The sequence below is a fragment of the Castor canadensis genome, chromosome 17 (assembly GCF_047511655.1).
Source record: "Castor canadensis chromosome 17, mCasCan1.hap1v2, whole genome shotgun sequence".
Classification (NCBI taxonomy): Eukaryota; Metazoa; Chordata; class Mammalia; order Rodentia; family Castoridae; genus Castor; species Castor canadensis.
The window spans coordinates 53,281,445-53,296,931 of NC_133402.1; the positions used below are offsets into that span (position 1 = coordinate 53,281,445).

A 15,487-nucleotide genomic window follows, 5' to 3' on the forward strand; every position below is an offset into this window, starting at 1 on the left:
GAAGTACTCTTCCCAGGACAGTCTAACTATCCATCAATTATCAAATCCTATCATGGATATAGCATTAATTTGTTATTTGTTTTTTAAATTTCTGTTTTACTTAGATGAAGGATTCCAAATTATGGTGGACCAGTGGCATAACTGGGACACACCTTGTGCGTAACAGATATCCAGCACAATTTGGTAAATGAAGGATGAATGATTGGATAAGGTAACAAATAAAAGAGACAACCAGAAGATGCATAAATGGGCCAAGTATTTTTTTTTTGTAGTTGAAAAGTCAACGAGGTAGGCCATGATATAAACTGCTAAGACTTTAAACAGTTACCTAAGACCCTGCTTTAAAACCCGTAAGTCATTCTTTAAGCAAAGTGGTGTTACATCCAAAAAAATCCCAATTCTTATTCTAGGAAAATGGAGCCCTATGTGGATATATTCATTGACGTGTAGGGCTGCTCTTGGGGAGAAAGGGATATTAAGGCAGGGTTCTTCCTGGAAAACATTGGTCTCTCCAGTGGCTGACTTTGGCTCCAGAACTTGCCAATGGCCATATTAAATCTACCTTAGTCTATGTGACATTCCTGGAGACTTTCACCCACAGTTCACTTCTTCTCTCCTTCATGCAGGGCCAGACTTTCATTATAGTCTGTTGGTTTTCTCCAACTTTCTCTTTATGTCCCCACATGGGCATTTCTGCTAATAAAATCCTCCTGTATTTAATCTTGCCTTGGTGTTTATTACTCAGAGGCTCTGGACTAACATATGGAGTAACCCTTAAACAAGTTAATTCACCTTTGAATCCTTTTCCTCATCCTCAGAAGTGTTAATAATACCTGTTAAATGGGACTTGTACATGATATTAAATGTGATAATGCATGAAAAGTTTTTAACCCTGTACTTGGAAGGCTTGGATGTTTAATAAATGTCTTCTCTTTCACATTGTCTCCTTACCCTTACAATATCCCTAATGATGGGGTAAAATCATATTTTCCTGTGGCATTTGGAAACAAATGAAGCCTTGACATAATAAAATTGTCCTATTTTAATTACAGTCACTTCCCCTTCTCATTAACTGCTTCTCAATTTGGGGAAAGCCTTATTTTGAACACCTCTCTGAAATCTTTGATCTGTTTAATAATGTGGGTTGAAAGGGAAAAATAGCTGCAGGGAGAAATCTGATTAAATTGTGTGCTATCTTTATTACTTCCTTCAGTAAGGTTAATACCAAACATTTTACCTTATCATCCAATTTCCGTGCATTGAATGCAAGCTCTACGTAGTCATCGTTACCAGATAATTCCTCAGCAATCACCTAAAGGAAAAGCACATATCAGCTTCAGTGGAGGATGGATCCCTTAGCCCAGGAACCCTTGAGCAAATTTAGCTCATATTGTCTAAAAATCAACAAAACCAGATGTTAGGCAAGAGTCTTCTCATAACCCTAGTGAACAAACGTGGTACACCATTTCCAGGCATTAATGGGAACTGAGAAATACACAGCAGTAGACAGCTAGATTTCATTTGTGCTGAGTTTGACGATATGAGAGATGGGAATGCTGCTGGAGGAAAAGACAACAGGAGCAGCAGTTAGGAAGAGCTTTCTTTAGAGATTTCATGGAACACTGGATAGTTCTTCCATAAATAATTATAATTTTTCTCATTGGGAAGTTACAAAGAAGAAAGAACAGCCACACTTTTCTATTACTTTGAATGTGACCCAAAAGGGATCTGGGAATAAATTGGTCTCTGTGTCTGTTCCAGACCTATGGTTATATGGTGGCCAAATAAACTTTCTAATTCCTATTTTTTTCAAAAACTGTTCTGGGATCTCTGTGTTTCTCTGCCTCTGTCTCTTATACACACAAACACATATGGGGGGAAGGGAGGGAGCTAGGAAAGGAGGGAAAGAGAGGGAGAAGGAGGAAGAGATGGAGGGAGAGGTAGGAAGGGAGGGAGAGGAAAGAAGGGAGGGAGAGGGAGAGGAAGGAAGGGAGGAAGGGAGGGAGAGAGGGAGAGGAGGGAGAGAGACAGACAGACAGACACACAGAGAGATATGTCTAACCCTAAGAATTCTTGACAAACATTTTATATACGAGAAGAGATGATACTGTCCAAGAAGCTCTCTTATAAGAAATCACTTTCCAATGTTTGATAGCCAATGACTCTAAAACCTTGGAGGAGAACTTGGTGGAAAAAGTCAGGGTAAAGACAGAACCAACAAAAGTCCAGAGGCCATTCTAGTTGCATATAAACCACTGATAAATAATATTAGGATTTTATCATGTATTCAGGAACCACAGAATACAAACATCCTTATTTAATTGGTTATTTTAACACACTGATATTTAATTCATTTTTATCTCCACTCTATCTAAGCTCAACTTTTCCTTCATGAGCTGTTCTGAATACTCACTGGTAGCCACTGGAAAACATAAGTTATTTATATCTAATATTAAAGCTAAAAAGGCTATCTAAAGAGGGATAGACCCAACAAAGAATGAGTTACTGAGAGCTGGAAACATGAGTCCAGGGATATAGGAAAAACTCAAGAACTGCATGGTAATTCAAGAATTGTGTCTATATTTTTTATTTGGTTTTCTTTTGTCCCTTCCCACCTAAATGCCTCCTTTTATACTCCATTTGAATAATGTTTAAAGTTCAATGAATTATGTCTAGAAAAACAGTATAACTGAGTTACAATTCTAATTTTGTATCTTATAGTCCACCTAACTATTTTGTGGACACAGACACCTCTGGGAAGCTGATAAAAGTTTGGAGCTTTTCTATCTCCAGAGGCCTTGAAATTTTCACACACATTTTCAGATGTTTTTGGAAGCTGTTGAAGCCACTGTTTTGATCTGAGGGACCAGGATTGGGGAGAGGGGGGCAGTATGTTAATATTTAAAATTAAGATGAAGAGGAATGTGTAGAGGAATAAAATCTCCAACATGTCTTAGAGAGTAGGTAGCAAGACAAGATTTTGTTCTTTTGGGAAAGGACCATAGCAAATTTCATTCCTGGGTCCTTTGTGTTTGTGGCTTTGGAAGTACACCTTTGAATCCACGGCTTTTTAGAGCACTGTTGGGGTCTTCAAAAAACACTTGATTCGTCACTGAACATGTCAGTATTATTCAAAATATTGAAGCAACAGGGTGTATATTGAAGCTGGGTGTGTAACTTGGTGGTAGAGTATGTACTTAACATGTGAAGCCCTGGGTGCAATGAATCCCCTGAAACGGTAAATGAAGAAATAAATAAAACACCTACGCAACAAACTCAGGTAAGTTCTTATGCGAATGGTCACAACATTCACCACTGGGAATTTTTTCCTTTAAGAAATGATTTTAAGCCAGGATGGAGGTACACATTTATAATCCCAGAATTTAAGAGGCTAAGACAGGATGGTCATGAATTCAAGACCAGCCTGAGCTACATATCAAGACCATGTCTCAAACAAGCCAAGGGGGCTGGGATGTACTCAGTGGCAGAGTGCTTGACTAGCAGGTACAAGGCCTGGGTTAGAACCTCAGCACCACATGTGTGTGCTTTTCTTTCCTCTTCTCCTCCTTCACCTACCCCTTCCTCCTCCTCCTCCTCCTTCTTCCTTCTCTCTTTCTGTCTCTTCCGCTCCACCCCACAGAGCTAAATGGTAGCTCCACTTTCTCTACATTTCTCCAAGGTTATGTGTCAGACTTTCACCTATCAGAATTTCTACATGAAAATTAGGGCTCTAATTAGAAATACTTCCAGCATTTCCCAGCAGAACATAGCATGTTCTCTGCAGTCTCCGACATGGTAGCTGCTAGTCACATGTAACTGTTGAACATGCAACACTAGGCTAGTATGATGACTAGGGAACTGATTATTTGTTTTTATTGAATTTAAATACATTTATTTGCTTAAATGATCATGTGTGTCTAGTGGGCACAGAATCAGACAGCATAGCTCCAAATGATTACATCAAAGAGGAATGCTACATGCTGGACACTTTTTTCTTAGGCAACAAACCCTTGGACTAAATACTATTAAAATTTTAATCCTCAAAAAAAAAAAAAAAAAAGACCTAAGCCTAAGAGAGAGAGAGAGAGAAAGGGAGAGAGACGAGGGAGGGAAGAGGGGGAGGGGAAGGGGGGGAGGAGAGAGAGAAGAGGAGAGAAAAGAGGGGGAAGGGGAGAGAGAGAGGAGGAGAGGAGAGGGGAGGGGAGAGAGAGAAGGAGAGGAAGGAAAGAAGAGAGGGGGAGGGGAGAGAGAGAAGAGAGACCTAGACAATTCCATATTCTTTTTTTTTCTTTAATTATTCATTTATTCACATGTACATACATTGTTTGGGTCATTTCTCCCCCCTGCCCCCCTTCCATATTCTTAATGTGTTCAACATCAACTTTCTCCTCTACTAAAACCTATATTGTAATTACAGAAGTGCTTAGAAAAAGTGAGTAATCTCACTTTTAAATCCTTTTCCTCACCATTTTTTCTAAAGTAAGAGGATCAAAACTGTATTGTCAAGAAAGAGAAAGAGGGGAAACAGAAAGAGGTGCCTTGGACAAGGTCAGCATCTACAGCATCAACCCCAAGTAGGCAGAGGGTCTACCTGCCTTGTGGACGTGCTAGCCCATAGGTCACCACACGTGGGCAAGTGGGCTGCTCATGGGCAAGTGGGCAGGACTTACCGTGATGGAGGACTTCCCTGCTGTGTTCCCCTGCTTCAGCAAGGACTTGGACAGCTTTCTCTGGGAAACAATCTGCACAAAAGAAAATAAAAAGAGATACTATCATGTAATTGCAGGTTTATTTTTAAAATATTGTCCTCTACAAAATTCTGCATTTACAACTCTGCTTGAAATTATGATGTCAATTTCCATTTATATTCCCAGTTTCATCCAGGTTATTCCCTTTTCTTTCTTTTCTCCTATGGCCTGTGATGAAAGAAAGTGAGTGAGGAATTACAGATAATTAAGCTACAATTAAGGTAGCTTAATTGTTGCTGAAGCATTTAGATCAAAATTATATGGGTGATGTTGAACTCATACATTAAGGTAATGTAAATGACCCTTCAGGATGTTCTTACATTAGCACCAAACCTGTTTGCAAAGTGGGGGATAGGGTGCAGGGAGGAAAGGAGCCAAGTGTCTAAATATGCAGTTTCTTGTCTACATCCTCTAGAGCTCTATTTTAACATGTTAGTTGGAAGCTATAAAGTAAGTCATCAGGAAACTGATGCTCAGACAAGCCAACAGGAGTAACTGGGGTCCTCTTCACAATCCAGTGTCAGTGCATACTCACAAGAACAAAAATCACCATCATCATCATACTGGAAGTTATTCTTAGAAGAACCTGCCTGTTCTCTGATTTTCCTCTTTCTTCCTGTGTTGAAAGATAGGGTTGGTAGGACATTGAGGTCTGGGTGGATATGCAACCCATGATTCCCAAAGGAGAAAAGGATTCAAAGAATCAAGTTTAAGCCATGCTAATTATTAAGGAGAACCGTGTCACCTGTTATGGTGGGCAGTTCCTATTTAAGATGGTCCACTCTGATTCCTGAATCCTAGGGGTGGAATGGACCCAGTGACTTTCTTCTAATGAATGGAATACCAGAAAAATGATGAGATACAATTTCTGAGATTAGGTTACACAATTCCTGTGACTTTCATCTTGCTTGCCATGTCTTCCTTTCTGAGCCCTTGCTCTGGTAGAAACAAAGTGACAAGTTGTGAGTCAGCTCTGTAGAAAGCTCAAGTGGAAAGGAATTGAAGTCTTCAGCTAACAGTCCATGAGGACCTAAGACCTACCAACAGCCATGTGCATAAGCCCACACATCCACCCTTCAGCTGAGTCTAGGGATGACTGCATCCTGATGTGGAGGATCCAGAAAAGCCATACCCTGATCCCTATCACAAGAAATTGTGAGATGTTTGTTTTTTAAGCTGTCAAGTTTTGGGGTAACTTTAATGCAAAGATAACAATACATACATTCTTCACAGAATGATGGGAAAGAAAATCTCCATGAAAGGCAGGGAGAAATTCTCATACTGTATATTTTTGTCTGCGTGTTAGAATAATGGACATAAATACCAAGAGTGTTCTAGTGCCAAATGCAGAAAAGTCCAGAAAACTTCCCCAGGTCAAACAGACTTAAGGATCCTGATGCTCTGTCTGCTATAATCCAAAGAGGAAATTTCTGTAAAAAAATCACCTGGTGGTGATGATGATGATAACTGCAATGATGCCATCAATAAAACTCCATTTAAGATGTACATAATGCGTGGTATATGCTTTATTCAATTCTACAGATATTGATTTAGTCCTCATTGTATGCTAGACTTGGTGCTAGGTATGAAGAATAGAGTAAGCAAAATAAGATATCACATCTGACCTCACAATCCTCAGAGGATTGTGAAAGATTGGGGAAGATAAATGAATAAGTGACAAAACGAGGGTCACCTGGAAGCAGTAGCTCAGTCAACATATGATTTTTTTAAAAGGCCACCTATCCCATTTCCCAAATAAATGTGGTCTTAAATATATTTCTTTTGTGTGGGGGCTGGCACCAGTTGGAGGGGGAGGATATAAGGAAAGGAGGATATAAGGAAGAGTGAATGTGGTGGAAATTCATGTACTCATGTATGAAAATGGAAAAATGAGACCTGAAACTATTTCAGGAATGAGGGGAGGGGGGATAAAGGAGAATATTAGAGAGGGTGAATTCAACTATGATACATTGTCACAATATACCCTCAGAAAAACAATAATATAGTAAAAAAGTAAAAAGAAAGTATGATAATAAAAAGTAAAAAAAAAATATTCTTCTATTGTTTCTGTGTTTCATCAACATTAGTTACCCACCCCATGGCTTGGGTTGACTCCAATGTTCCCTCCCAGGACTATAATAACCAACTTGTTGGGTTACAGGTAAGGGCAGACTATCTTTACAGAGCACTCTTTCAATACCACCTTACCATTCCTCAAGGAAAAGCAAGGGAGACTTAACCCATGGAACCCATGGCCACAGTTTACTGTTCTCACTCTTATCTAGAAATACCACCAACATCTCCATTTGTAGGTATGCAAGTACACTACCATGTACTGGTTCCTGCCTTTTGTGCCTGCTAGGCAGAAAAGAGAGTTCCAGGAAACATGCCTTCTTAGGAAAAGGGCATTTGGGTATACAAGTGGTTAAACAAGCAGACAACGAAACAAACTTGTTCTATAGTCTCCAGGCCTCCATCTCAGCTCCAAAGAATAAGTAACAATTAGGGCTTCAAAGCTTTTATGGCAATAATGATGGACAAGCAATGAGCTGTCATTCATGTTGCCATTCTTAGGACTATTGGGCAAAAATAGCAGGGATGCCCAGCTGGAGTGGTGAGCTACAGAGGAAAGCCTATTTGTTGCAAATCCTACCTACCATGTATACTTAATTATTTCATAAGCAAGTGAACCAGGCTGAAAAGGACCTTCGGTCTTGTCAGAGAATGAGGAAGTCAGAGTGACAAGTACTCACCCTGGCCGCAGCTGACATTTGAGGCCAACAAATAGTAAGGTCTGCCTGGCATCAAGGCTAAGGGGGATGCACGTGTCAGAAGTCCTCTAATTTGATTTTTTCCACCCGATCATGGAGTCACAGCTGCAAACCTCAGTATTCATTAACAGGGTGAAGTGTAGAGGGAGGAAATAGGAGTTGAAACACTCTTTCTAGCAAGGTTGGACCTGAGGCACATCTATCCTATTAGGTTCCTGATCTGCATCCCGCACAGGGATCTAAGAGAAGAAAGCGCATGTTCTCCCATAAAGTGGATAAAACACAGGCCTTCATTTTTCAGGGAAGTCTGCACTTTCATTGAAATAAATGGGAACAAAGCCAGGCGAATACCCTACCCCTCCCTCTGTGTGTGTGAGTGTGTGTGTGAGTGTGTGTGTGTGTGTGTGTGTGTGAGTGTGTGTGTGTGTGTGTGTGTGTGTGTGTGTGTGTGTGTGTGTGTGTGTGTAGGGCTAGGGATCAAACCCAGGGCCTCACACATGCTAGGCAAGCTCTCTACCATTTGAGCTATACCCCTCACCCCCAGCCATTCAGCCACTATTTGAACAACTATATATTCAGGGAAATTTTCCCCCAAATTCTTCAAAACAGTCATTTTGGGGATTAGACAGTCTTTTTTTCATGAAACTGTGGTCAGTGAAAAAATCTTCAGAATTCTTTTTAAAATTGTTTTAAAATTGTTACAATAACAAATATTTATTGGACACCTCTATATGCAGGTGCTGGTTCATAGGCTACCAGGGTGTACAAGAAACAGATTGAACGCATCTTTACAATACAGTACAGTCATGTCTCTTATTAGCCTGAATTTATAATCCCCCAAAGCATATATTATAGAACTTTTGTTTCTTAAAAGTAAGCATGTATTAAATGAACAAAAGTCTTTGTGTAAATACATTTAGAAGCCACAGACATTTAACATCTCAACTACAGGACATCACAGAGCTGTGGTTGTGAATATCCTTGAGGACAAAGATGTGACATGTGTTCCTTACATGATTTGGGCCCCAGAATCCTTCTATCAAAAAGAATATCCAGTGTCCTGCAAACTACTGCTGTAATTACTAGGATCACTACTGCAGAGAACAGCCAAGGTGTCCTGATAGCTTGACAGAACTAGTCCTGCTTCTAACAGACACATCAGTCATTTTTTTACCTAAAGTTTTTTTTTTTTTTGGTTTTTTTTCCTTAAGTAGCCATACCTGCTGTCCAAAGGCGCAGCAAGCAGGAAGTGGTGAGGACTGACACCTCTTGAGGGGGCAGACCTAAATAGATGATTGATGGGCTTGATGCATAAATACTCCAGCTCCTTTGCCCCCAGAGTGAGGGGTGACTTTGATGTGTCTGTACTACACAGATGCCCAGATTTTCCAATTGCACCCAGTGGTAATTTGTTAGAGCATGCATCCTTATTTTATTGCCTGCTTTTTCTCTCCCGTTTTACTTCTCTGCTCTTCTCCCGGTGTGTCTTTCACCTTCCAAATCATCTACCTACTCTCCAGCATATAGGTGTGATTCCAGGGGAGCACAACCAAGACCAGTATTAGATAATTTGTGGAGCACTCCATACATGTTACCTCATTTCATGGCATTGAATGACCAAACTCTCTCTTGTCTTGGGATGAGGGAAGTGAGGCTTAGAGAAATAAAGGAGTTTGGCGAAGGTCATTCACTTAATGTCATGGTCTGAATTGTGTCATTCCCCAAAGGCACACATTGAAGCTCTAATCCCCAATGTAACTATCTGAAGATAGGACTTTTAAGGATATAATTAAGGTCAAATGAGGTCATATGGGTGGCGCCCTAATCTGATAGGACTAATGTCCTATAAAAAGAGGACGATGCAGGAGTGTACACATATACGTGATCTTCCTCTTTCTTCCTTCCCTTTTCTCCCCTTATTCATTCTTTCCATCTTCTTTCCTTTCGCTTCTCTTCTTCCCTCTTCCCCTTTCTTGCTGTCCTCCTCTCTCTCCCTCTTTGTTCTTCTCCCCCTCCAGAGGTGCTCACAAACAAAAGGTCTTGAGAAAAGGTGGCTGTCTGCAAGCTAGGAAGAGAGTTCCCAAAATAAACTATCCCTGATAGCACCTTAATCTTCAGTTTCTAACCTCCAGAACCATAAGAAAATAATTTTCTGTTGTTTAAACCACTCAGTCTATATTTTGATATGGCAGCCTCAATTGACAAACATAGCTTGCAAGACTTGGAGTCAAAATTCCTTCATCGCAGATTTTTATTGAATATTTATTATGTGCTGGATATTGAGAATAAAATAATGACACCATGCAGGGATACCACCTTCTCAGAGAATCACAAAAAGCACGTGTCAAATTCAACTTTGCAGAGTGGCTTGGGAGCTCCTTAGAAATGCAGACTCCCAGGCTCCAGCCTAGATCTGCTGAATCAGAATCATGTTTTGCATGCATATGAAAGTTGAGAAACTCTGAGCTGGAAAGTGAGAATGCATGCAGACAAACAATTTTAGTGCAAAATGATCAGATTTAAAAGATGCATTCCAAAGGGGGTTTTAAATTAATCTGTTCTGCTGTAGTTTTGCTATTGGAGAAAAGCTGCAGGGATTTAGAAAGACACAACAGTGAAACTCTCAGGCACGCAGGGGAGAGAATGAGCTATGGGCCTGTGTGCTTACATCTGATGTAAATTCAGTACAGTCCTTATTTCTCCGCTGGAGACACACAAAAGAACCACCCTAGGGAAAATGATTTGGAATGGATAACCCAGGTAATGAGATCAATGGGTAATCTATTGGTTTGGGCTTCTTATCTTAAGCTTTCTATTAAGCAGGGTTCTAATTACTTTGAATGTAATTACAGGCTTTTACCCTTTCTCTGACTTCATTAGCAAGAGATGAAGTAGAGGGAGAGTTTCAGAGAGGGAGAGAGGGATTTTAAGGACTGTTTGTGTATTAATTATCCACCTTTGCCTTACCTCTTGGGTAAGGCCCTATCACCATCACAAGTGAGCTGGCTCAGTTATTAGTCAGAGGCCAGCTGATACTGCACCTTAACCCACCCATGCCCTGTTCCCCAGCCATGCCAAAGGACAATCAGGAGGAAGAAGAAAGGGCAGTAGCCCAGTGTCCAGAGCAGATCATTCCATTAGGTCAAGGATACATGGCAGCTTTTCCCCTGTCACCTTTTGTAGGTTATGAGTTGTCTGCAGTGAGGCTTGCAACAGAATATCAGCAGCCCATAGAACCAAGGGGGACTAAATGCATTCTGTGACCTGTTTTAAGTGAAAGAAGCTGACTCCAGCTTTAAGTTTGACTAATTATATTCATTCTTACCAGTTAAAGGTCATATAACTGTCAGAGTCATAATAGGTAGTTCTTTGAGATCCCTTACTATGTGACAGCTGCTATAAAGTGCCTCACATGTACTGATTCATTTAGTTCTCATGGCAGCCCTACGAAGTAACCATTACCATATGCCCATATACAGATGAGAAAACTGAGGTACAGAGGTATATTAGTTTGCTAAGGGCACAATAACAAAACATCACAAACTTAGTGACTTAAAACAATAGAAATTCACTCTCTCTAGGCTCTGGAGGGTAGAAGTCTGGGATCAAAGTACTGGCAGTGTCATGCTCTCTTCAGAGCTCTAGGAGAGACCCTGAATCTTGTCCTTTCTAGTACTGGTGGCTGCTCTTGCACCTCTGCTGTGGCTGTTTCACTTGACCTCCTTCTTCACATGGCCCTTTCGTCTTCTGTGTCTCTCCTTTCTGCGTCTCTCGTAAGGACACTTATTACTGGATTTGGAATCTATTTAGCTAATCCAAAGTGATCTCATCTTTCACTTGGATCTATAAAGACTCTTTCTTTTTTTTTTTTAAGGGGCTACTACTTGCCCATACCAGAAAGGCTAGGTAACTCACTCAAGTTTCCATAGCCAGTAAGTAGCAGAGCTGGACTTCAAATCCAGACAGTCTATCCCAGAGTTCATGTTTTTAACTGAGACTCTCCTGTCTCCCATAAATGACAGAGGAAGGGCCGGGGCTAAGCCCTACCAGATATACAACAAAGTGATTCTCAATCACTTCTTGGCCTCAAGAAGCTTACCAAGGAGGAATGTTTCCTCTTGCTCAGGCCACTGAAAGTACCACCTAAATCAACCCCAAGCTTCACTCTCCTTAGATAACCCAGAACAAGAATCACACAAAAGGCTCTGATTGCTGGCCCTGGTGTGGGGCGCCTTACTCTCTGTGTACCTCAGTTTCCTTATCTGTGAACTGGTAATGAGATTATCATATGCATAATAAGTATTAATAAAAATCCCAGTATTAGACATACAGGTGCTTAGGAAATCTACTTTTCTCTGCTTTTCTCTCCCATCCAAGTAATCCCCAGTTAGAGATAATTATAGTCATCTATTGGCTCAGTATGGGTCCTGGCAGTGGAAGGGGTATTGAGATAATAGAGGCATTGAAGACACTGAACTGCTGGGGCTTCATGATTGATTGACAGATGGGTTAGCGAGTAAGAGGCAAGAGAAAAGGCTCCTGGGTCTCAGGCCTCTCACACTGGGAGGATAAAGTGTCATTCACCAAATGGGATACAGTGGAGGAGGGCAGGTAGAGGATTTCATGGAGAAAGCAAGAGGAAATACTGTGCTTGCTTTTGAGCTGTTAAATTAGATGTCTGTGACCCATTCTAGTAGACGGTGTGTAGAATACATGAGTCTTAGGTTCAAAGTCATGTCCTGACCTGAAGGTCCCTAATGCACAGATGGTCAATGGAAGGGCAGGAGTGGATAGAAAGTGTATGAAGGAAAAAAAAATGCAGAAGGGCTGAGAGTGAGGCAGCCTCCAAGAGAAGACTCTCAACAATACCTCCTCACTCCACTCTGCCCTTAGCCCCTGAACAAACCTTCTGTGGGGAGTCAACCTCCAGTGAAGTGACTGAGGCATGACATTCAGTACCCTGTATCCTCCTTGCTCAGCTTGGGCTAGAGAAAGCTGTGTGTGTGTGTGTGTGTGTGTGTTGGGGGAGGTGCAGATCCAGTTCAGGACAGGGACAGAATTCTTCTTTGTATGGGGACAGAAGCTTCAAAACAAAACAAGATGAAAAGTTGGAATTGTTACTAAGGATGCAAGAAAAAAAAAAAGAGTACTTTAATGCCTTGTATAGGACTGGGTAAATTGTTACAATGTTTCTATACAGGTCTTCAGCAATTTATAGCAAAGACCTTAAAATGTATGCCCAAATATTCCACTGCAATTTATTCTAAAAGAAATCAGTGTCCAGGGGGCAGAAAGGTATATATCTTATGATGCTCATAAAAATGTTGTTTATAATTCTGGCAAACTGGAATAGCCTTAGTGTCCACAACAGAGGATGCACTACACGAATTTTATTATTATAGGCTTCCTCATAGCCCTTAAAATAAATGATGCAAAAGTTTATGTACTAACATTGAAAGATGTTCATTATGCATTTTATACAAAAAAGGCAAGCAACAAAAAGCACGTATAAATGATCAAATGTTTGTTTTTTTAAAAGAACTGTATCTAGATACACCATTTTAAAAATCTGTAAGAATATGCACAACAATGCTTGCTTACTAGTTATCTCTCAGTTGTGGGATGAAGGGTGGCTTTATTTTTTCTGAGTAGTTTTTGCCACAAGCCAGTAAAGCCATTTCCTATAAATAATGAGATGGAGGGAGGGAAAATCTTGCATGGCTTAAACTGATGTCACGTGGAGGTTCTTGGGGATGTGACCCCTACAACCTCTCCCAGAGCTGAGAGAAGGTCTGGGGAGCAAGAGATTGCAGCAGCTGTCCAGAGTCCAGTATCTGATGACCTGCAGATATAAAAGCTTCATCCCATGGACCCACGGATGGTGCAGGCTTTGCAGATGCTGTTTCTCAGTGATCACCTGTCTCCTAGGTCTTGTGTTTAAAGTGCTGGTAAGGAGGCTAAACATTCTGGTCAAGGCACAGAAGTGCTTAGTAGTTGAGATGAGGATATTGTTTAAGAGTTAGAAGGCCTACTTGAAAACTGTGTGCACATAAGCAATCGCTTCAAGGTTCAGGTGCTTAGCAGAAAATGAGGACATAATGGTACTCACCCCTCAGGGGTTTTGTGGGGATTAAATGAGATAATTGGTGCAAAGCTTTCAGCATAGGGTCTCACAGCAGTGTTAACTTTTTATTTTTATTGTTAGCATTCAATAAATGCATTATTCATTGAGCAAATAAATGAATACATATTGACTTTTGCATTATTGTTATGCTTAATGACTGTATAAGCAAAATAAATCCACGCCAAGGGAAAAACAAGGCCTCAACACTCTACACTGCTTACATTCTGTGGCTTAGGAGTAGTTCAGCTAAATACCCCCGAGTGCGGTATCCATTTGCAGTTGGGGTGCCACAGATCAACATGAGCTGGGAGGGGACTTTTTAGATAGGAGTCAATTTGCCACCTTGTGGGGAAGGATGCTTCATGCTTGACCTCTGTGAGCAGTTTCACAATGACAGCATTCAGGAAGAATTGCTACTCCTTTTTTCAAACTTACAAAGGGTTGTAGAACTGAATGCAGTTGGATGAGCGATGCCCTATAATGGGGACACCAGGTGCTGAAATGAGATAAGTTAGGTTTGAATTTTAGCTCTGCCAATTGCCATTTATGTGATCTTGGGTAAATGAGTTGAACTCCAGGGGCTACATCTTAATCGATCAAGTAGAGACAACAGCGGCCCTATTTAACACAATACCTCTGATACAATAAGGCCCCCTGAAAATTGGTCTGTCTCTTCTACTGAACACTTATGAGGAAGTCAGTGGGAAGACTTGGGCGATTTTTTGAAGGGGTCTTTTTCTTATTGAGCATACCAAGCAGAAGCCCAGAGGTGGCATAGCTAAGGCTAAGGAAAGTTTAGTACTCTTGACTGTGAATCTAAAAGGCTGGGTTTGAATTTTTGCTGTGCCACTTTGAAGGTTTATAATCTTGGTCTAGTGATTATGATGATGGTAATTCTGACAACACCAAACTTAGGAATGCCTAACTTATGATTAGCTTTTTATAAATGTTAGTTATGAAAGTGATTTATTATCACAAATTGATCATAAAATATATTGTCCAAATGGGGACACTTGAAGTGAGAGGACATGGCGTTAATAATTAAAGCAAGACATAGGGTATAAATTCAGATAGCCTGGACACACTAAGTCATAGGCTGCCATATTGTTATGAGGATAGTCATATGAAAGGGTGAAATCTACCTCCCTGGAGGAGCAGGAAGACACTAGGAGCACTGGGGAGCAGTACAGAGACTCCTGTGATGGCAGGGTCAACCAAGTTACCAGAAAGCCAGTTCCTGGGATGCAATGCCAATTCACAAAAAAATGAGAGCAGGATTTTAAAGAAAAGGAAATAAGGTTTATTATTCGTTGGACAAAGAGGACAGGGAGAGTCAACTCATCAAAGGTCTGTCATCCCATTTCTGAGAGAAAATGCCTGCTTTTTAAAAATGAGTTGGGGGTGGGGCTCACTTTGTGTATGTAATAAAACACATGCCCTAGAATAGGTGCTGGCCTTGGTTCTTCAGGTTGTCTGGAACCACAACTCCAAAGCTGTATGTTTTGGCTGACAGGCTTACTGTTCTGGTGGTCAGAGAGAGATAAGAGATAGAAGACTGCCTGGCTTAATCAGGGGAAGAAATGACCCACACAACGTATGCACATTTGAATAAGTGAATAATAATAAAAGAAAGTGTAAAGGGAGTTAACCTTGGACTCTCCAGCATGTAAACAAAGAGGGAAAGAATGTCAATTTTTTTTCCTTTTATTCATATAAGAATGTCAATTTAATTAACAAGCACAGTAAACTGGCCAGCATGCAAGTTGGCTACACCAGAAGTTTTTCTTGTTTGTGGTCCTGGTTACATTTTCCTACTATCAATTTATTCTTTCCATTTCCATGGA

At 40.7% G+C, this 15,487-nt stretch overlaps 1 protein-coding gene across 5 annotated transcripts in view; it reads right to left on the reverse strand.

Moving 5' to 3' along the window:
- Cpne4 (copine 4) overlaps positions 1–15,487 on the reverse strand; it is a 661,593-nt gene that overhangs the window by 132,866 nt on the left and 513,240 nt on the right. For all 5 annotated transcript variants that reach the window (XM_074059820.1, XM_074059816.1, XM_074059817.1 and 2 more), the window contains exons 4-5: positions 4,671–4,742; positions 1,238–1,312 (exon numbers count right to left, since the gene is read on the reverse strand). In XM_074059820.1, coding sequence (XP_073915921.1) covers positions 1,238–1,312; positions 4,671–4,742 — 147 coding nt within the window. The remainder of the gene's footprint in view (positions 1–1,237; positions 1,313–4,670; positions 4,743–15,487) is intronic.